The sequence below is a fragment of the Centrocercus urophasianus genome, unplaced genomic scaffold (assembly GCF_019232065.1).
Source record: "Centrocercus urophasianus isolate 14NV4802_14NV808 unplaced genomic scaffold, USGS_Curo_1.0 seq_36, whole genome shotgun sequence".
Lineage (NCBI taxonomy): Eukaryota > Metazoa > Chordata > Aves > Galliformes > Phasianidae > Centrocercus > Centrocercus urophasianus.
The window spans coordinates 1,451,475-1,473,589 of record NW_024884933.1 but is presented as its reverse complement, the minus strand read 5'-3'; the positions used below and the strand labels follow the sequence as shown (position 1 = coordinate 1,473,589).

Here is a 22,115-nt window from a genome sequence, read left to right as displayed (position 1 = left end):
AAGAGAACGAGAAGCCCAGTATCAAATTCCCAGTGTGACTCTGCAGACACTGTGATCAACAAACCACTAAGGAGTGCTTTCTTCCATCAGTCATTTGGTTAGAACCTGACCACCAAGCAGGCTCAATAAAGCACACACAACTGAGCAATCTTGAAGCCTAGCTAGACTGGACAGGCTGATGAGTTCCCAGTGGCCTCACCCACTCTGCTCCTGAGTGATCTGAGATACTGGGAGTGAAGAGAAGGAGAGCACTGGTTACCTGGGACAGCTTCAGGGGTATGGTCTCAAGCACAATGTCACACTCGAGTCGTGGAGTCTGGCGAGACCTTAAAGGCTCCTTTGAACAATTCCTCTTCAGAAGAGCAGATGTGCATACAGGTTCCATGATGTAATTATGATCATGGCTTTCCATACTTTTATCCATGGCTTCCTGTGGGTTACAAGGACGTTTTTTCTACATGAAATGGGTGTACAATATGCATTAGCATATATTGGTTTAATGTATCAGAATACACTCCATTAACAGGTCATTTACAATAACTCTCAAATTTCCTCTTCGAAGGTTAAGCACAAGGTATCTTACAGCACAACTTTTGTGGCTTACCTTTGTATTCTGCCATGATAACACAAAGCTATAAACTTCTGCTGCTCTTAAAAGCACCAGATCCAGTAAAATATAAGTCAGTTATGGCTATCATATAGAAAGAACACAGAATGAAAGAAAGAAAAAGGCTCTTTCTCTTGTACCTGTAGCTGAGCAGGAGGCAGGTCACCCAATAAAGTGCAATCTGTATCCCAATAAATACTGAAGTCAGCAACATCTAACTGCTTTTTCCGCATCAGTTTCTCTACCTGAAATAGAAGGACTGAATGAAGGCAATGACACAATACATCCACGATGTTTGTAGTTCTTACTTGAAAAATAACAGGAAAAACCCAGAGTCAATTTATAAAAATAACCAGATTATTAAAAAGACTTTTTGACTGCATATTTACTAGTACTCATGAAGTACAGCACCACATCTTAGCTGCCCCACGTTCCTCAACAACACTTACTGGCTCAAACACTGCATTCTGCATGGAGACATTTTTGATGCATACGCCAAATGCAAAAGGCTGCAACGGATTGGTGACGTCATCTTCAAACCTCAGGTGGACATCCTGAATTTTTAACTACAAAAGGAAAAATAAATATATTACTGGAGACAACTATTTCCATCATTAAGCACACAGCAGTGCTGTGCAGCTCCCTGCCCTCTCCCCCCAGTCAATTAGCCCCTTGCACATGTCAGTGCAACTTATTTTGCTATCATTATTTGCCATTTTCAAGACAGATGTGCAACTGCCAGTCAAAGACTCAAGTCCATTTAATAGACCAGAATCATCACTATGGGCCACACATACAAACTAAGAGCAGCAAAAGATGACCCAAAAAAGTAATTTTACATTGGTAAACCCTTAGAATCATAGAATTGCAGAATGGCCTGGGTTGAAAAGGACCACAATGATCAGCTGGTTTCAATGCTCTGCAATGTGCAGGATGGCCAACCAGCAGACCAAGCTGCCCAGAGCCACATCAGCCTGGATGAGAGCACACAGTCATAGTAGTTTCTCTGTGTCAAGTCCAAGACTGCATTAAGCAGAGACACTCTTGCCTCGAGCTCTTGCAATAGATAAATCCTTCTCAAATATATCAGGAAAAGCAGTTGGGCTGAGGTATCTTCTTCTAAACTGCCCCTAGAGAGCTGAAAAGCAAACATACAGCCACTCTATCTGCACCAAGAAAGGAAAACTCTTTTCATGGAGACCAGTAGACAAACTTTGTCAATTTAGGTTCTTAAATAGAAATAACTAATAATGTGCAGCACCTACATGCTGAAGTGTCATTAACTACATTAGGACTTCCAAAGAGAAAATCTACAGAGCTCAGCAGCCATATTTTTGAGTCATTTTGCAATGTAGGAGGAACGTGCCAGATTTTTTTGTAACTGCAGAAAATAATCATGGAAGACGTTGGGAGCTGGAACAAATATTCAAAATCATTTATCAGCAGAAACTCTGTGATTAATTTCTTTAAAACTTCTCTTTTATGAAGACAACACGTGCCACTCTTCTTGATAAATTAACATTTTGGTGGGCTTATAACAAAAAGCATTAAAATGTGAGCAAAACCCATTGGTTTTCATTATCCACCAAGTGTTACCATTCAGGAAGAGCTGCTCTTTTTCTGTTGGTAGGCCGAAGGGCTTTCCCTTCCCAGCAGTCCCTATCAAAACCGGTTTGAGATAGAAATCACAGAGATTCCATCCGAAAAGGGACAGTCCTCTGCCAAACATCCACCTTTCATTCACATCTTTCTTCTCTGAGGACTACACAGTGTGAAATGCAATGGGCACAGGTTGTTTTTAGCAGATTGGCAAAGCTCTCTAAAGCCTTATAAAGGCTTACTTCGATGTTTTCTACGATTCTGGTGACCATCGATGCAGTAACTGAGTACCAGTAAGATTCCCCTTTCTGCTGTCGTTCTTTCTGAAAGAAATGAAACAAGGAAAATAGGAATCAGAATTAACCAGCACTGCAACAGCTGAAAGGAAACAATACACATACGTGTGTCACGCTGGAATTACTGAACAAAGAGAAGAAAAACAGATTCCAGTATCACCAATGCACGCAGGGGGCTGGAAGTGTGAACTGCACTGTTAGCATGTATCAAATCCTGACTTCAGTTTCCTAAGCATCTGTTCTCAGCTGCTTCTTAGGAGACTTAAAACAGCACCCCTTTACCACAGCAATTTTTTCACTATGAAAAACAAGTGTGACCCACCTTCCATTTTTCTTCAAGTGCTACAAGGAGGGCTTTCTTATGTTCTCTTTCTTGCAACTTCTCCTTTTCCTCATCAAAATCTTCCTTTTTTTCTGGAGCACCAATTAGGTGCAGTTTTGAGACAGATATTACCCATGGATCCACATGTGGGCGATAAAAAGGTATCTGCAGAGTTATTTTGCCAATGAAACCTAGAAATATAAAGCAGAGATGCTCTCAGATTCCTGTGTAAAAAATGCTTCTGTAACTCCTAGAAAACTTGAAAGGAAATGAGGTGTAAGAAATAAACAAGCTAAAACAGAACTGGATTAAAATTAGGTTACTTCAGCTGTTCAAGCTTCTGACTCACAGGTAAAAGTCATAACGTATGCAATCCTTCCTGTTATAAATATTTGTCTTGCACACACCGGCAAAATACATACCAGCTTTTACTTCAAATGGCAGCTCCAGTTCCTTCAAGGCATCCTTCTTTAGTGGTAAGTTTTCCAGTTCAACAGCACCTATTAAAAGCACACAAAAAAAACATGTCTGTTGAACAAACTTATGGTACAAATGCCAGCTTGAATATTATAGAATAACCAGCATCATGCTTCAAAGGAGAAAAAGAATAGGATTTCATGAGAACAGCCAACCTGCCACATCAACTTGTGTAACAACTGTCACAGATATTCAGCATGCTCAGTAATTTTTTAGTGCCACGTACTCCAAGCATGTAATGAGGTCATCTAGAAACAATCTCAGGCAAAGGTTTAGAGCTGAACTTTACCACCTAGGAGACAGCTTCTACTGCTTCTAAAGGGAAACTTCAAGTATTTTCTGAAGATTACCACGGCACATAAAGAAAAGTTCTGAAGTGTTACAAAATATTCTCTCCAAAATCAGCAAATAGCAGGAAACAGTAAATTAGATACTACTGTAAAATGATTAACTACCAGCACCAAAACAAAAGAGGTAAAGACTACAGAACACTCCCCACCACAGTCCCTCAAAAGGAAAGCTACCTAACAGCATTAAGGAAAATGATATTCAAACATTACATAAATCAAGTGAGCTATTAAGATAGGCTAAGCATATATGTGAAAATCTTGTATAAATTGGTTTAACAATGTTGACAAGAAACAACAGAGATAGAAATGCAAGAGAATTTACCATTCACTGCGAAGTGCTGGCACAAAACTTTATTAGAGGCATTTATACAAAATGTTAAACACAATATTAACTGACAGTGTTAACTCTGAGATGGAATAGAAACAAAAACACTTCTCTCCTTAAATCACAGCATAAAACATTACAGAAAACGCAACAGAACTTCACCTTTCAGAAGAGCAACAGAGAGCTGATCTGTGTTCAGGTTATTGACATATTTGCCCAAATAGGTGTTGAGGACCCAGGCTACCAACCCTTCCAACATGACTGTGTCCTAGAAGAGAGCATCTAACATTTTTCTGTCATTTTCTGGTTCTCTGTTCCATAACTGCAGTCTCAACCTGAAAGGAAAATAATAATAATGAAATAAATGAGTGTTTGAAATAAAGTCTCACCATGCCCACAGACACTGCTACCATGAACTCCTTCTGTAGCCAATCTAAAATATTAAAGCATTTTTAAAGGGAGAAACCAACCTTATGCTGTATTCTTGAAGTCCCAAATCACAAAGCTTCATATAGAGCTTTAATGATCTGTTTACTTCCATAGGTGATTTAAATTTATCTCTCCATCCTATGTCTAACCAAAGTACCACGTTTAATGGCAATTATCAACCATGCCAATTAGCAACCTTCTTTCCACTTTGATCTGAAGCCATTTTGCACTGCCCATTGTATTTACTTCAAGTTGCAGGTACACTGATTTTGGAAGTCTAGTCTGCAAAAACAGGCGTCTCTGTGCCCCCCTCTCTAATAAAATCACATCTGTCAGTTCTCACAATGGGCAGTGTTCCTTCCCTATATAAGGGGGAGGAGACAGAGGAGGTTTAGACTGGATATTAGGAGGAAGTTTTTCACCCAGAGGGTGGTGAGGCACTGGCACAGGTTGCCCAAGGAGGCTGTGGATGCCCCATCCCTGCAGGCATTCAAGGCCAGGCTGGATGTGGCTCTGGGCAGCCTGGGCTGCTGGTTGGTGACCCCGCAGAACATGGCAGGGGGTTGAAACTGGATGAACGTTGTGCTCCTTTTCAACCCAGGCCATTCTGTGCTGATTCTGTGAAGGGCTGATCACACTGATACTGCTTCTTCTCCCCCATTCTGTATCATGCTCCTTCACAAACTTTCTGGACTCAGCAATTATTCTACTAGAAGGCTGTTACTATGAGAAGATCAGACACTGTAATAAGGAGCAAACACCCATGGCACAGAGACTTGGAAACACAGCTCCCATTCTAACAGAAAAGGAAGAGGGCAATTTGGCTTTTGCACCACACCACACCATAAAGTCTTTGACCCTATTCTTGCAAGATTCTTAAGTGACATATGCAAAACAACTCACCCTACCCAAACCTTTTTTGGGGGAAAAGTATATGAGTGGGAAGTAACTGGATACAAGCCAGTTAAATAGCTTATTAACAGCTGGAACCACAGAATAGCCTGGGTTGAAAAGGACCACAATGATCATCTAGTTCCAACTGCTAGACCCTGCTGTGTGCAGGGTCGCCAACCAGCAGACCAGGCTGCCCAGAGTGACATCCAGCCTAGCCTTGTATGCCTCCAGGGATGGGGCAGTTACTCGATCTGGTCTTCAAAGCAACAGCATAGATAACAGCAGCAAGGCACAGAAGAAGGATCAGAAAAGCAACACTGACTGTACATGTCAACATTTCCCTTCATTCTCTTCTGTGATCATTTGTTTCAGCTTGTGGTAAGGAGACCGTAGAAAGCTCTAGGCTCTACGATGTTCTACAGAGAAAAGTTTGATCATTGAATCCAATGAAGGTTTGGGTTGGAAGGGACCTTAAAGCCCATCCAGCCCCAAACCCTGCATTAAGCTGGCTGCCCCCACCAGCTTAGGCTGCTCAGGACCCATCCATGGCCATGGGCATCTCCAGGAATGGGGCACCCACAGCTCTGGGCAGCAGTGCCTGGCATAACATTAAAGCTACGTCAATAAAAAGTCACAACTTCAAGAGCTAAACGTCAAGTTTTAAGATTCAGACTCAGGTTTTGTCTTTTGTTTGTTTGTTTGTTTGTTTTTAATCTCTATAATATCTGCGCTTTTTCAAAACCAAGCGTGAGCATTCACAGGACGAGAACAACGAGGCAGGCCGTCACTCGGCGCCGCTCACATGAAGGCGCCCTTTGGGGCCGCTCTCCTCACAGGGCTGTGGGCGCTCCGCTCCAGCCCACACGCGCACAAAAGAGGCGCGGAGCGGCCCCCCCCCCCACAAACACACACATTTCCTCCCCCTTCGTACAAAGGTACGGACCGTAGGGAAGAGGGAAATAACGAGACCTGTTGGCACAGCGGATTGGGGGAGAGGCGAAGCGAAAGGTCACCTTGCTCACAGGCGGCGGGCAGAGCCGCGGAACCGGGCGGCCTCAGCCGTGTGGGAAAAGCTCGAGGGCAGCCCAGAGGCAAACCAGGAGCCCCTCGCAGCCCCGGGACCGCGGGGCGGAGCACGGAGAGGGGCGTGAGGTGGGGAGGAGCCCCTGAGAGCCGGGCCTGCGCCGCGCAGCTCGGGCTGACGCAGGAAGGAAGCGCCGCCGAGGCCCGGAGCCGCCGTGCCGTGCCGTCCCATGCCGTCCCGCTCCGCACCGCCCCTCCCCGCCCGCCGCCACTCACCTCAGCTCTCGCCACCGCCACCTCCGCAGCGCTGCGCGGAGCCGAGCACTCCGCGGCCGAGCGTCGTAAGGGAAGAAGCAGAGCCGGGCGGGAGGAGAGCGCAGAACGATCGATGGGAGCTTCCCCGCCTCTTAGGGGGCGGAACCAGGCTGTTCCGTGCTACGCCGCCCCGGGGGCGGTCCTGTGGATCCTGTACGCCGAGGGGCAGCGCTGGGGGGTGTAGGGTTTGTTGAGGAAATGCGGTTGCTGTGCCCGAGTGTTGTTCCTGCGCTCGCGGCGCAGCGCTGTCACCCTTGTGTTGCTGCAGGCTGACGTACGAGACCGCAGCCTGGCTGTGCGGGAATCAGCGCTGAACCTACACAGAACTGAAAAGTATTGACTCCTCCATCCACGCTGCGGGTGTGTAAACTACAGCAGCGCACGATTTACAGTAAACAAGTTGGCTCTTCAAAGCATTAAAGTTCAGTTTGGCCAGGCTGGAGATTCACAGCACAGAATGGCTTCGGTTGGAGCCCATCCAGCCCCAGTTCCTGCCATGGGCTCAGTGCCCCCACCAGCTCAGGCTGTCCAGAGCCCATCCGTGGCCATGGACATCTCCTGGAGTGGGGCACCCACAGCTCTGGGCAGCACTGCCAAGGCCTCACTGCCCTCTGAGCACAGAGAATTTCCTCGTAACATCTAACCTAAATCCCCCATCTTTCAGTTTAAAATCATTCCCGCTTGACCTATCATTATTATTAGTTGCTCTCCCTCTTCTTTATAATCACCCCTCAATTACAGCAAGGTCTCCTTGCAGTAGGCCTCCTTGGAGCCTTCTCCAGACTGAACAAGCCCAGCTCCCCCAACTTTTCTCCGTAGGAGAGGTGCTCCAGCCTTCTGAGCATCCTCACAGCCCTCCTTTGGACCTGCTACAACAGCCCCACATCCCTCCTGGCCCAGGACACAATTAGCTGCAAGCACACACATGGAATAACAGAATCACAGAACGGCCCAGGTTGGAAGGGACCTCAAGGATCATGAATCTCCAAGCCACCTGTCACATGCAGGGCCACCAACCTCCACATTTCATACCAGACCAGGCTGCCCAGGGCCCCATCCAACCTGGCCTTGAACACCTCCAGGGATGGACAGGGCATCCACAGCCTCTCTGGGCAGCTGTTCCAGCACCTCACCACTCTCTGTAAAGCACTTCCCCCTGACATCCAACCTCAATCTTCCCTCCCTCAACTTAAAACCATTTCCCCTTGTCCTCCCCTTGTCCTGTCCCCTTGTATCTATCCTTTCCAAGAGTTGACTTCCCTCCTGTTTGTAGGCTCCCTTTAAGTACTGAAGGCTGCAATGAGGTCACCCCGCAGCCTTCTTTTCTCCAAGCTGAAAAAGCCCAGCTCCCTCAGCCTGTCTTCATAGGGGAGGTGCTCCTGTCCCCTGATCATCTTTGTGGCTCTCCTCTGGACTCTCTCCAACAGCTCCCTGTCTTCCTTGTACTGGGGGCTCCAGACCTGGACACAGTGCTGTAGATAGGGCCTCACAAGAGTAGAGCAGAGAGGGACAATCACCTCCCTGTCCCTGCTGACCACACCTTTTCTGATGGAGCCCAGGAATCCATCAGAACTCCCAAGTTCTTCTCTGCAGGTCTGCTGTCAGTCAGTTCTTCTCCTAGTCTGTACACAGATGTGGGACTGCCCCAACCCAAGTGCAACACCTTGCACATGGACTTGTTGAGCATCATTAGGTTCTCCTGGGCCCATTTTTCAGGCCTGTCCAGACCTCTTTGGATGGATCCCTTTTATGGTGTCAACTGCAGCAATCAGTTTAGGGTCATCTGAACTGTTGCATCCTATCATCTATGTCACCGATAAAGATAACAAAGACCACCAGTCCCCTGAGGGACCCCTGAGGGACACCACTCATCACTGGCTTCCACCTGCACCGAGAGACATTGACCACAACCCTCTGGCTGCAACCATCCAACTGATTTCTTATCCACAGAATAGTCCACTCTTTAAATCCTTACTTCTCCAAGTTGGAGATAAGTATGTGGTGTGGGACCATGTCACAAGCCTTGCATAAGTCTAGACAACATCAGTTGCCCTTCCTTTGTCCACTGAAGCCATCACTCCAAGAGTAATGGTTGCTTATAGTGTCCTTGTTAACAGGGCCTGGCGGTAGGCAATAGGAGATGAGGTGGCCATGGACCAATGCTCTTTTAATTACGTACTATGAAATACAATTTTGACTTTAAAAGCAATGGTTTAGCCTATAGAATGAAACAAGCCCTTCTAAAAAGTAGAATTTTGGTTCAGTAGGGAGGTAGAAAACAAAGGTTTAAGTATAAAAACACACTATTTATCTTTTTCTTAACAAATACAAACACATTTTTCATACTTCAACATAAGAATTGAATTCCCCTTCTCTCTGCTCCACACTCTGAAAAGCCAGAAATTTAACTTCTATAACATAATCTTAAACTTCTTCAAAACTCTGACACTGCTCTTCCAGTGTGCTCCCAGCACTGGGAGCTGTTGGGTAAGACATTAAAATACTCAGTACAACAGAAAAGGGCATTATACAAAATCAAATGACCTTCAAGTTTAACATGAAGTTATAAAATGTTTCTTCATAGTAGGATGAAAGACCTATTTGCCAGTTCTCAGTTCTAGAAGTACTAATAAACCTCTTCGGTAATACGCAAGTTTAAAGTATGTGTTTTAAAAGCCTGATTCTCATCTGCATTCGCAGAGTAGATGCTGTTCTACTGATTTTCTATAAGAGGTGGGTGGATGGATCTCAGCACTGAGCAACAAATGAACGATGGAACAGGATTTTCTGGTTCTGAGGTCTGGGTCACTTCCAGTTTTTATAGATTACGCAACCTTCAAGAGAGAGTTCATTACCTGAGATCGGTAAGCATTAAAAAATAGTAACTAATTCAAAACTCATCTTTTACTCTCAAAGCTGACAAAGAAGAGATTGAAAACCTCAAAAAAGTAAATTCTTCTGAGATTTCAAATCTGTAGAAATGCTACACTAAACACGTTTGGTTGTGAACATAAGGGCTGATCTGATTATCAGTCAAACAGTATAAAATCTGTCATTTCCTTGAAACAGTTTTTATCCCCGTATCTTGAACACCCAGAGGAGAATTCTGTGTCCAGAAGTAAATCCTGAAGTAAATTGTCTTTGGCTTCCACCAATATCTGAATTTCAGTTTCTTTTTTCAAGGGGTTTTCTTCTTTTGAAAGGGGAGCTTCTCCCCCTGTTGGAGAACATTGAGCACTTCCATAACCCATGCCAGCTGGACCAGTCTGTTTTGGAAACTGGGAGCCATAATCTGTATTACATATTTTAACAACACGAGTCACACTCACCTGCCTTCCTCCATTACCTGAGAGTTCTGTCAAATAAGAAAGAAACACACAGATCAAGCAAGGAAGAAAGCAGCCTGGAACAATATGTTGGATTCTTTATCAAGTTCTTTGGCTTAAAAGCTCAATTACATACTCTACATCTTCTTCCTTTGCTTGATTTAGGCAAACTGGTGGAAGTGATTCTGCAACTTTTTCAGTTTTTTGGAGGGTCCCTCAAATCCCAAAGTCATCCCTGATATAAAAAAGCTGTAAAAATGAATACAGAGCTCTGGATCCCAGCCGAGTCTCTGCTCGTGGTGAATGCTTCAGACAGCGTTCATTTCTTACTGCTCTGTCTCCTTGTCCCACTCCCATTACTCTGATCCCCAAAGTGTGCAGATAATTTTCTCCTCTGAGCATGCTCTCTTCACTATTCTAGGCCAACAATTTAAAACAACCTTTTTCCAAAAGTAACTGGGCACTCTCTCTGATGAACGTGGATCTGATGCTCTACCCTCTCACTTAAACTTCTATTAAGATTTGTATTTGACAACCGTCAAGAGGTTCTGGAATGTTCAGATATGCATTCGTTGACACTCTTACCTGAACTTGCAGAGCTGTGCCTGGCTCCACAGCGAAGCTTACACCCTTCTGCAGCTGCATAATGCTGTTGGAAACTTTCTTTCTTATCACTGTCTTTGTTATTTATTACACTGACTCTTGCAGATCCAGCTGGATTATCCAGAGAGCTGCTGCTTGGGCCAGGAGTTTCCAAGAGATGCTGCTCCTCCTGTTCAGAACTGCTGGAGCTTTGCAATTCTGCATTTTTTACTTTTTTTTGTCACACTGCTTCTCTGTAGAGGAAAACGGCTGAAACAGAACAATGCAAACTATTAATCTTTTTTTAAAGTGTTAACAGAAAGTGGTCAATACTTATCTAAAGAAACCACTGATAATAGTCATCACTATGCAAATGTACACCAAGTAAAATTCATACTAGCTCATTGGCCATTCAATGAGCTCAATGGACAGGTTATGTGAGTTACACCTTCCACTCTAGCTTGAGGTCCAGGCCACTCCTTCCTCACTGTCCTGCTGTGCAGTTTTCTTATGCTCTCAGTTACATAAAACTGCATGATTTCTGAAGGAAAGGAGTGAGTGACACTCATCAAATCCACTGCTTCAGTTGGTTGTGAGTATGCAAGGGCTGCAATTGAGGAAAGGTGGTTCATTAGCAGCAAAATTTGTTGCAGTTACAACAGCTGCTTTTTTAGCTAATGGAGCCCCTGCTCCCAGAATAAACATCGACTGTATGTTTAGTGCATAGTGTTGAAAGTTGTACTCTATTAACTTTACAAGCTGCCATAAATTTCAGTATTAAGAAGACCCTCTGTATAAATTCCTATTATTTCTAGTTTTGTGTAATTGAGAAAAGCTCTCACTCATGAACGACTATGGCTGCAGTTGTTTAATCGTAACTATCAGCACTTGATAATGTGTAATATTTACATTACGTGTAAAATATGTAACAAACAAGTTCCAGTAGGAGCACAATGGTTTCACAGTTGTCCAACTCCTCTGGTACACCACGTGTTTAAAATCTGAGCAACATGAGAGCTCTGAGCGGGACATCTGCCTTAGTGTATCTCTGTCCTGAGCTCAATTTCATTCCGTGATTTAATAAAGACACTTGAAATGCACACGATGTTCCTGGCATATTTGCTTAATTATAAATTTCAGTTGGTGCATGCTTATGTCATCAATGAATCTACATGACTCACAAGTTTCAAAGAGAGCCAGTGCCTGCTAGGATACATAAATCGGTCACCTGCTGGGCTCAAATTAGCAGGAAATGAGGTGACAGTACTTCCAGAGCTGTTTGGTTTTGTTTCATGAATCTTACCTCTTTTTTGGAGAATAAACAATACCCCATAACAGCAATTATCAGGCCCAATAACAACGACCCTGTCACTGATCCTGAAAATAAAACTGAAGCAGGTAAGTTACATAGCAGGTCAGTCTGACAATGGACTGCATGAGAAGCAATAGCTTTCTGTCCATGGCTATAACAGCTAAATTTGAAAGTGCCAGGGAGGTCTGATGGTCACATTCAATATCTCTCTTGTTACATACCAAAGTCTTGTTTTCAGACTCCACTGGTTCTTAAAACTGAATTTTCCTGTTCTGAAATGTGAAGACAGACTTTTCACCACGGCAATAAAAAGTATCTCATTAAGCTAGGAGCAGTTCATTAAATACAAATTCAGGCAGTCCATAATGCTCTTAAACATAGCTGCCTTTTGGACAGACTATGAACAGCAGAGAATACGTCCACACTTGTGAACGCTATAAAGATTGGGCTGCTGTTAGTCAGGCTTGGCCAAACATCTAACACATAAACCTTTTCTTCCAGCTTTTATAGCACTAACTCTCAGGAAGTGCATTGTATCATCTAATTCCGGGCTTCTTAGAAACACATAAAGAATTACAGTGACTGTGGAATGCAGCAAGGCAGGACAGATGTGACATTATGCAACCCAACACAAGCAGTGTCACTGAATTAACTCAGCTCTTCTGTTTGGGTGCAGGTAATTGGTTTTGGAAAGAAACTGTCAACTAAAGATAATCTTGCTTCCAAGCCAGACAGAAGTGACTTTAAACGAGTTAACAACTCACCAGTGATGTAGGACATGTCAGGCACGGAGTTGAAAATGACAGGCTGTGTTACTACTTCACCATTGCTGGAAGTTGAGCTTTGGCTTGGGGGGAAGAGGTTTATAACAGTGTGAGGCAGAAATGTGGCAACTGAGTCATGGCAAACAGCATCATTCACGCCGTTTCCTGCAACAGCCACTGGTTTACAACTGCAAGAAACAAAAAGAGAAGTTAGGAAAGAAAGCAACCCTGTCTTCAGTTCAAGATTGCTATTAAACAGAATCTGGCTTACACTGTATGTAGTATGCAGCTGGTATCATAAGATTCCTCATCTGAATCTTACGGGGGACAGGGCTTACATTCTGTGTCTGTGCTTCTGTTCCTTAAAAGAAATAGAAAACTCCAGTTAGTCATCTAGTGAGAAATAAGAATGAATAATCTAAGTCTGCGGTGCAGATCCTGAAATTGATACAGAGGCAGTACACAACATACAGTCTGTCATGGGTGAGGTTAATCTGAAACACCCCACCCAAACACAGATCAGAAGATTCATCGGGTGCTATTTTGGTGCTCTTGGTAGCCAGCCATTTTCAGACTGTTAAAACCTACCAAAATGTTAAAAAGGGGGCATTAGAGATAACAGTGGAGCTTTTTCCCACTAGTCCCTGGTAGGCTGATCACCTACTGAACCCTGTTGGAGCTCTGTATTATTATCCTTAATTACATCCAACGTTCTACATCTTTGGATATTATTTATCATCTTGAGACAGCTGTGCTTATCAGAGTGGTGAATTTCAACATCTAATACACAGAGACTCATTCTACAGGGCAGCACAGAATCACCATCGCCTAATTAAACCAAAATTCAGCTGGAAGCTCTGCTTGTGTTGGGGAGCCTTCTGGTATGTCAACAAAAGGCACCCATATTCTGTTCCCTTGGACGTTCCCCTTGGGAATACTGTTGTGCTATGCACTGCCTACTTGCTGTGACAACACTTCCATTCAAATGAACACGTAGCTGTAGGGAATTAAGGGAATATTCCTGTAATTTACTCAGTTGGAAGCAGATTTGGAAACAACTGTAGGAATTAAGACACCATTCCTATAATTCACCAAATTGGAGGCAGATTTAGAAACATTTACGGACTATGAAGGCAACAAATAACCATCTTCAAACCATACAACCACTGTGTGTGTGAGTTCTGAGAGCTGAGAATTAAATTACCTCTTCTGGAGACTCGGTAACCTTTGCCCCATTTTTATGCACTTTACATCTTTGAAATGCAGTACTTGTTGGGTGGGCAGCTGCAGGTCCTGTCCTGTGATAGCGTGCACGTGTGACGCTCTACAAATCCTGTTTTGAAAACAAGAATAAAACAAGATTACATTTGCAACACTTCAAATTGTGGTCTGCAATGTTTTGGGTGAATATGAGGCGTGCTCACACACCACAAACTAAAGACAATTTTGCAGTTTCTGGCTAGAATATCATCTTAAAGCAAATACACTACGGGCCCCAACATCTACATTTTTAGAAGAGTTTTGTCTGTCTAGAGAGGTGAAATTTGCATCCATACCAGTCACACTTGAAACTCTCTGTCTGCAGCTGCATCACAGCGTATCATAACCATACATACACCTCCAAGGCCGTGCTCTAATTTTTTTCCAAAATTTAACAAGCAGCAAAAGCATTAAGAACAGGACTATACAGGTGACAGACAAACACTCTAAGAGTTTTCCCAGTCACATTTCATAGAATCGTAGAATGAAAGGGTTGGAAAGGACCTGCAAGATCACTTAGTCCAACCGTCCTCCTTTAAACCAAGCCATCTCTTTGGGCAGGCTGTAAAAGGGAAACACCTCCTTCACAATGCACAAGTACCTTTCCTGCAGGGTGGAGAGCAAGCAAAGCACTGAGGAGACAGATTCCGGATGGCTGTATGGCTGTCAGGTAAACAAGGGATGCACTTTGTGTCCATGCTGCCACCGCAGCTCTCTGCCTTACGTTGACCTGTAAGAAACAAAACAACTAAAGCAATGAGTTTCTGCAGCTCCTAGCACTGCAAGCAATACCAAGGATCTGCTCAATTTCAGCTTCTCGAGGATCACAGTGTGGCGAACAGACAGGTTTTAGCAAGTGGTTTTTTGGTGAGAGGCAAACCCATGCCTCTCACCAGAAACAGAGTTGAGTGCAGTAGTTACAATCAGTATGAGCTCTTAAGTATTCTTTTTAAAGAATGAAAAACAGTCAGGTGCCATTTCCCCCTTGTACGAAAAAAAGAAGAAGATAATAGCCAATGTCTCATATCCTGCACAGAAATATCCTGAAGAGTCATGAGGAAGAGGCATCGTTAAGAAAGTCTTTGGAACTTCTTGGAAAATCTCCATTCTTCAAAACAAGTGGCCCTGGAGGTGAGCCAGGGAAATTGCTTCTCAAGTTTGTTTTTCCATGTACTTACTTGCAGCCTCCTCCTCCATCCTGCTAATGACATCCTGCTAATGACTTTAGGCTAAAATTTTTGATGCATTATTATTAAAAAACAATAATAATTCAAATTCATAACAACAAAAATAAAGATCTTTGGCTCTCCTACAACACATTGCCCAGAGTCAAAACAATAAAATTAGAATCACAGAACCCTAGAATGGTTGGGTTGGAAGGGACCTCAAAGACCATTCAGTCCCAATCCCTGCCATGGGAGGCTGCCCCCCACCAGCTCAGGCTGTCCAGGGCCCATCTGTGGCCTTGGGCACCTCCAGGGATGGGGCACCCACAGCTCTGGGCAGCAGTGCCAGCTCCTCACTGCCCTCTGAGTAAAAGATTTCTTCCTAAAATCCAACCTAAATCTCCCCTCTTTTAGTTTAAATTAAGGGGAGGAGGTATTCTTACAGACTTAACAAACTACAACAGAAAAAAAGTTTCAATTACAAATTACCATCTTTCCCTTACTGTGTTTTTAATGAGAGATGCTCGACAGATCTCTCAGGACATTTTCAGTTAATTCAAAAACAACTGTGGCTGTTTCAGCACATACTGATCTCCTGCTTAAACTTCCTGATCTCTCTGACAGGAACTCAGCGCTTATGGAGACAAATTCTATTTGCTCAGCATGTTGTGAGACAAATACACAGGGCTTTTTTTGCTGCCTTTAACACAACCATACAATGCCAGCTTTTTGCAAAAGCTCTGTTAAAGTATCCACAGGGCATTACCTGTACCATAAAATAAATAAATAAACAACCACTCTCCACAAACCCAATCTGCAATCAACTTTTGCTAACAAAGGAACATTAATAATGGTCAGTGCAGTGTCAGACATAGCCTCAGAGCAGGCAGTTTTTGTAGTCTTGTACCTGGTCTCTCTCTGATAGACATCTGCAGCGTCTGATTTATGCTAAAAGACAACAAAACTCCCTTAATGAGCAATCAGAGATTAACCTGCCCAGTGGAAAGCCCCTTGTGTAAGTGACATGTCAAAGTACAGAAATTAAGCTCTACCTCACGCTCTGTTCTGCAATTTATCTGTTGTTCGTGGGCTTTGTTTTCATGTGGGTCTCAGGCTGGAGGGGCTCTGAGCACTGATGGAGCTGTGGGTGCCCCTGTTCATTGCAGGCAGTTGGACCAAGCAGCCTTTTAAGGGTCCCTTCCAAGCCAAGCCATTCTGCAATTCTACGTTGTTTAGTTTTCGTAATTTCACTTCTGTTCCATTTCTTTTTTTTTTTAACAGTTCAGTTAAAAATGCTTCAATCAAAATACCATCAAAAGCTGTGGCTACAAGTACACAATCCTCCTGATAAGCCCCAGCCAAGTTAAACTTGCAGGAGAATGCCAATTCTGACTAACAGTGTGTCCCGTTGGAAAATATTTTTTGAGCATTTTATTGTCTTCCTGATGAGAGTGAATAATAACAGCAAAAACTGGATGCTTTTCAGGTGTGTCAGTAACCAAAATGTGGTATGGTCATCTGAGCGCTGGCTGAATTTGGCTGTGTAAAAGAATAATTTAAATTAGAACCTACCTGGAGGGCACTTGCTGCAACATTTCTCAAGTCTTTCTTCATAGAATTCAGTGCTGGGGTCTCTGCATTGTGCAGACTGTGGTGCATAAGGCAGTGAATAATTCTAGGAGAAATTAAAGGAAAATCATTAGTCACCAATCCATCCTGGCCCTTCAGTGTAGTCAAAGAGACTCTTAAAGGTCAGCGAAGGATTGACCTTTTTCTCATGACTCAGCATGAGAAAATACCAGAGGAAAACTTCAATTCTTACCTTTGTGATTGCGGGGAGCTGCATTTTCTACAAAACAGCTCAGTGAAAAGTCAGTAGAATCCCTAAGGTTGGAAAACAGCTCTAAGATCACCCAGTCCAACCCCAACCCATCCCACCATGCCCACTGGGCACGTCCCTCAGAGCCACAACTCTGTTGAGCACCTGCAGGGATGGTGACCCCACCACCAATCAACGCTGCTCGATGACTTCAATGAACAAATGTGAAAATACCCAAGGGCCTCCTCTGCAAAAGGAAATAGGCACTCAATGAGCGAGAGAAAAGAAGCAAATGTTAGGTGGCAGAAGTGTAGGAGTTTCCTGCTAGAGCAGAGAGGAGCTGCTCAAGGCATACACAACTGGGCTGAGGAGATTGTTCCATGTATAACCTACACGCCTAGAGAAGTACTTAAAAAATATGATGAAAAGGAGAAATCAAAACAGGAACAAGCCCTTTGAAGGCCAGTAATGAAAATATCCTTCCTCCTTACCGAAAAACGTTGATTCTCTATTGTGTTTTCACATTAGAAGACCTAACACTTGGCACTCTCAACAATTGCTCAATGGGAACCCAACATTTTTTTAATGCAGCATCTTGAAATGCAGCTTCCAGCGAAGAAAACTGAGTTAATAAAGGGGCTTTGGCACAAGGATTGAAGACTTTGAAGCAGAACCATGAGGTTGGCTTCAACATTACCAATGAGATAACCAAAAAACTTAGGCTTTTCAATACCTTCTAGGTTTGCTGATGACTGTTAATGCTGAAGTTGGTAACAGGCAATGAGTTATAGACGTACAACACTATTTGCAAATGTGAGCTGATAATGTACTCTGTTGAAGGGCAGGAAATGGGCTCTGCTATCAAAACTATTTCATGTTCTTTCGCTTATTAAAGGAAGATCAAAGTTGCATTTTTGCTGTCGCTATGATACACTTCATTAATGCACATACTGAAGAGCCTTTTTAAAGAGGAAAATTTCACTGAAAACACATACAAAAAAAAAAAAAAGAGAGCGAGAAGGAAATGCATCAAACCACATCACAGGTTATCCTGCTGGTAAGGCTTCCCAGCAAAAAAATGTTGTTATCACATCCTCTGTGTTCTCTGCTGCAATTACTGTCCAGAGTGTTAGAGGCACAAGAAAAACTGCTGCTCAATGGGTCACATCTGCTCCTCTTAACTTGTGCTTGAAAGGATATTTCTGCTGACTGATAACAACTCTAAAGTTCATCTGCTGAGCTGTGGCTCTCAGTGGTGTGCAGTTCACAATTTCTTGCCAAATTACGTTAAAGACCATTATGGGAAAACCAAAAGGATTCAGTGATTCACAATCATCGAATCATTAAGGTTGGAAAAGACCTCCAACACCATCCAAGTCCAACCACCCCCAGTATTGCTCACTAAGCCATGTCCCTTTAGTGCCACAATCTCCACAGTTCTTGACCCCTTCCACCTCCCTAGGCAGCCCATGCCAGTACCTGACCACTCTTCTGGAGAAGCAGCTCTTCCTAATATCCAACCCACTGCTGGGTGATGGGATTTGGAAGACTTCATTTAATTTGAGAGGTGCAATTGGAAGGTGAAACGCTTCATCCATCTAGCAGCAGAGGCACAAACGTTAGTAAGCATCTCCACTGCAATGCCAATCAGTCAGATTAGGCAATACATCTTGGTGATGGGATATCAGCACTAGAAAGATGAGAGATGGCCCAAAGTATCAAGGGGTTACTTCTGGGCTTGCCCTTGACTGCACAGCTCACTGAAGAGACTTTTGCAATGCCTGTGTATTAGGCAGTAACTGAGAAGTTACATCCAAAAAGCCATCCAAATTACTCAAGATCCTCTCTCCAGAGCTGTTGCATTGTTTGCATCACTTTCCCATCTGCACTACAGACTTCCACGAGACAAGATTTATCACTGAGAAGAGAGGACTAAAAGCAGCCGCCGTCCACCTAAGAGGTCAGTGCTGACTCTTCTGAATATGTCTGCACAGTTGCTTCCAAGATTCCCTCTATCTTACCCACAGGGAGATAAATTAGCAGAGTACATCACTGCCTTGTGACTTTCTGGTTAGCACCTGCAGTGGAACAGCACAAGTGAAAGCCTACATATGGAGGTCAACCGCAACTGAGAGCCCAATATCTGTGCCAGAGCTGAGCCTGAGTCACAATGGGAATTCAGACTTCTTCAGAACTAAAGGGGATGAGAACATGGCTCTACACACAGGTGAGGAAGGACAAGATCAGAAATCATGGCATATGACAATGAAAAGCATTCCCTAAGTGCTGAGTGCTAATTAGAGCAGAAGTTATTTCTGTTACCTCTTGCCTTACAGCTTGTATCCATGGACTTCATCTGTAATTATATTTGAGAACTTCAATACTAGAAATAAAACAAGCTTATGATATATATATTTATATATTCAGCCATTTGTATAACTTTCCCTTCCACTCAACGCAGTCATCCAAAACAAAGAGATTGATCCATGTTTTTTAAACCTAACTCACATTTCTACACCTTTTCTCCTTCAGTCTTCGAACTGATGCTGTCAAACAAAGTAGCTTGAACAGGAACTGCACCTGACATTCTTAACGCATGTGAAACCACAATGAAGTCACCAAAGACTGATGTAAACATCTGTTGCTATGGAAAAGTCTCAGAGTACAGAGATACCACTTGCTGGGCCACCAAATGTGCTAAAGACATGAAAAAAAAATAAAAAACCCACAAAATTCTACTGAAAATATGTATACTGGTCACTTAGAGAAAGAATTCAATGGAAGGTCATCTTAAATACCTGCAATTCTCACCCAGATCAGCAGGAGTTGTACCAGGACATCAGGCTTTACTAGTGAGACTCAGAGCATCTTTTAAAGTTGTTTTTCTTCACGTATCACTGCAAGGTTGGGTTAAGAAAAAGGTCCATGATTGGAATTGTTCTCCCATCCTATGGGAAGGAACACACAACAGAAAGCTTTGGGTGCCCCACAGCCCTTCTCCCTCCAGATAAATTAGGGGGGAGAAAACAAGAAAAAAGCGTGTCACTCAGGAGCTATTGCTCTGCCAGCTTTTCTCCTTGAAAGATAAAAATCTGCTCTCTTTAGTTGAGTAAAAACTGATGTACAGTGGCCATTTGCAGCATTTGGTTTGCCAGGAGCCTGAAGGCCATGCAAAAAGTGACACGGAAGCTTTCCTGTGCTCTTTACCATGAGAGCATCATGCTTTGGGTGAGAGAAGAGTTAGCTCCTTTTGAATGCAAGCCCTCTGTTGAGGGAGGCAGCAAGAAGCATGGCAAACCTCCATGCTCACTCTTTGTTGAGAAGGTCTACCACAGTTCCAATATTCCCACACCCATCCTACCCTACTGTGTCCAAGGTATTTGGAATTATGGGATCACTTGTGTTGGAACGGACCCTTCAAGGCTATGAGGTCCAACTAACTGGAAGGAACAGTGACACCCACAGCTCCATCAGTGCTCAGAGCCCCATGCAGCCACTTAGTGAACCAATAGTGCCACCATACAACCCAGGGCTGAACTCAGCCTTTGCCTTACCTAAAGGCTCAACTACTGTGATGAAAGAAACATGGAAATGACCCCCGTGGCACAAAAAGACCCAATGAGCTGAGACAGACTCTGAGCAACAGGACAAGGAGAAACGGCTTCCAACTAAAAGAAGAGAGATTGAGATTGAATACAAGGAAGATTTTTTTCAGTGACAGCAGTGAGGCACTGCACAGAGTGCCCAGAGAGGAGGTGCAGACACCCAAGGTCAGGGGATGGGGCTGTGAGCACTGATGGAGCTGTGGGTGTCCCTGCTCAGTGCAGGGGTTGGACCTGATGGCCTTTAGGGTCCCTTCCAACTCCAACCATTCTGTGGTTTTGGGGTCTCTAAAGTCTTTTCCACGTTTACCTTATGCACTTTAAAATCAGATGGAAAAAGGTTAGTGATGTATCAGCATAGCATAAACCCAATCAAAGACCCCACTGAGCTCTTTGGTCTAAATAACTGAAGGACTCCTTTAACCACAGAATTCAGTAAAATCATGGAACAGCCACAGCTGCATCACATCAGCTCTTAAAAGTACAACCAAGGGCTCTGCCATGTACACAGCGATGGTGCGAGGGATGTAGCAGAGCACGACGAGCTTTTTTCAAGCCCCTTTGTCGAGGCTTTGGGAAGCTAGAAAACACCAACTGCAAAGCCAAAGGGAGCGGGGCGAGCTTGGACCATGCTTGGAAGCGCTGCCCGAGGCTCCCGAAGCGCTCCGAGCTCCGCCCGCCGCCCCCCGGCCACCCCCCGCACTCACCCGGCCGCCCGCGGCGCGGAGCAGCGCGGCCAGCAGCGCCCAGCAAGGCTCCATCACGGTGAGGGCTGGGCGGAGCTGAGGCTCTGTGACAGAACCCGGAGCCGCTCCGCTGCCGGCGGGGCTGAACCGAGGGGTTGCCCGCCAGCGAGAGACCGCGGGGTTGGAGCCGACGGAGGGATGTTAAAAGCTGCGTGGCTTCCAAGGTGCTCCGAGGAGCTGCAATGGAGCTGTTGGAGAAGAGACAGGACATCGCAGACACAAGAAGTGCGGCTGTAGGGTAAAAATCCAGGGCGTGTTTAATTCATATCACACCGAGATTGAAGTTACGGAGGTTGCAAGGCTGATTGTTCATCCAGAAAATTGTTATAAGGAAAAAACCCAAAGGTTCGTTTATGCCCAGCCCTGAAATACAGCCTGATTGCTGAGCATCCCTCAGCAGCGACAGTCAGGTGAGCGCGGTCATTCCAAGGCTGTGGATGAACAAATTGCTGTCCTTTAACATGAAACTGTCATTGCTGTGTTGTTCTAGAAGGAATGATACGTGCTGGGCAGAATGAACACTTGCTGGAAGCGAGGGAATGGTCTCCAGTCTTTAACGGGAAGTTTTCAGTTCCTCCTCCCATTGCTGTTTCAGTACGCACAACCTCTGCCCCCAGAACACATGAATTCCATTTCCTCCTCCCCTCCCATTGCTCCCATTGATGTGGCAGCACTGATGGCCACAGGAAATTGCCATCTGAGCATTCCTGAACATGGAGTGACAGCGGGTGTTTCTAGGAATTATATTATGTTCTGGACTAGCAGAGAAGTGCAGAATTCAAGTAAATACTGGAACTAAGAGCACTTGGAATTAGAACCAGGTCTCAAATGTACCATGTGCAGGTAGATCATCCATTGCTGGATGTCAACAACGAGGTCCCATAATGCTGAGATTCTCCCA

General features: G+C 44.2%; 2 protein-coding genes across 4 annotated transcripts in view; both read right to left on the bottom strand.

Moving 5' to 3' along the window:
* Nucleotides 1-6,685, bottom strand: part of VPS13D (vacuolar protein sorting 13 homolog D) — an 87,956-nt gene extending 81,271 nt beyond the window's left edge. For all 3 annotated transcript variants that reach the window (XM_042831608.1, XM_042831609.1, XM_042831610.1), the window contains exons 1-8: nucleotides 6,599-6,685; nucleotides 4,139-4,311; nucleotides 3,247-3,324; nucleotides 2,825-3,015; nucleotides 2,449-2,529; nucleotides 1,057-1,173; nucleotides 748-852; nucleotides 260-430 (exon numbers count right to left, since the gene is read on the bottom strand). In XM_042831608.1, coding sequence (XP_042687542.1) covers nucleotides 260-430; nucleotides 748-852; nucleotides 1,057-1,173; nucleotides 2,449-2,529; nucleotides 2,825-3,015; nucleotides 3,247-3,324; nucleotides 4,139-4,235 — 840 coding nt within the window. In that variant the 5' untranslated portion in view covers nucleotides 4,236-4,311; nucleotides 6,599-6,685. The remainder of the gene's footprint in view (nucleotides 1-259; nucleotides 431-747; nucleotides 853-1,056; nucleotides 1,174-2,448; nucleotides 2,530-2,824; nucleotides 3,016-3,246; nucleotides 3,325-4,138; nucleotides 4,312-6,598) is intronic.
* Nucleotides 6,686-8,849: 2,164 nt separating this feature from the next.
* Nucleotides 8,850-22,053, bottom strand: TNFRSF1B (TNF receptor superfamily member 1B). The gene is given in 13 exon segments (XM_042831679.1): nucleotides 8,850-9,747; nucleotides 9,749-9,992; nucleotides 10,549-10,783; nucleotides 10,786-10,815; nucleotides 11,109-11,152; nucleotide 11,333; nucleotides 11,849-11,922; nucleotides 12,622-12,809; nucleotides 12,893-12,976; nucleotides 13,789-13,954; nucleotides 14,483-14,611; nucleotides 16,620-16,722; nucleotides 21,176-22,053. Coding segments are annotated over 13 exon segments (1,410 nt in total). The 5' UTR covers nucleotides 21,230-22,053; the 3' UTR covers nucleotides 8,850-9,689.
* Between the last annotated feature and the right edge of the window lie 62 nt (nucleotides 22,054-22,115).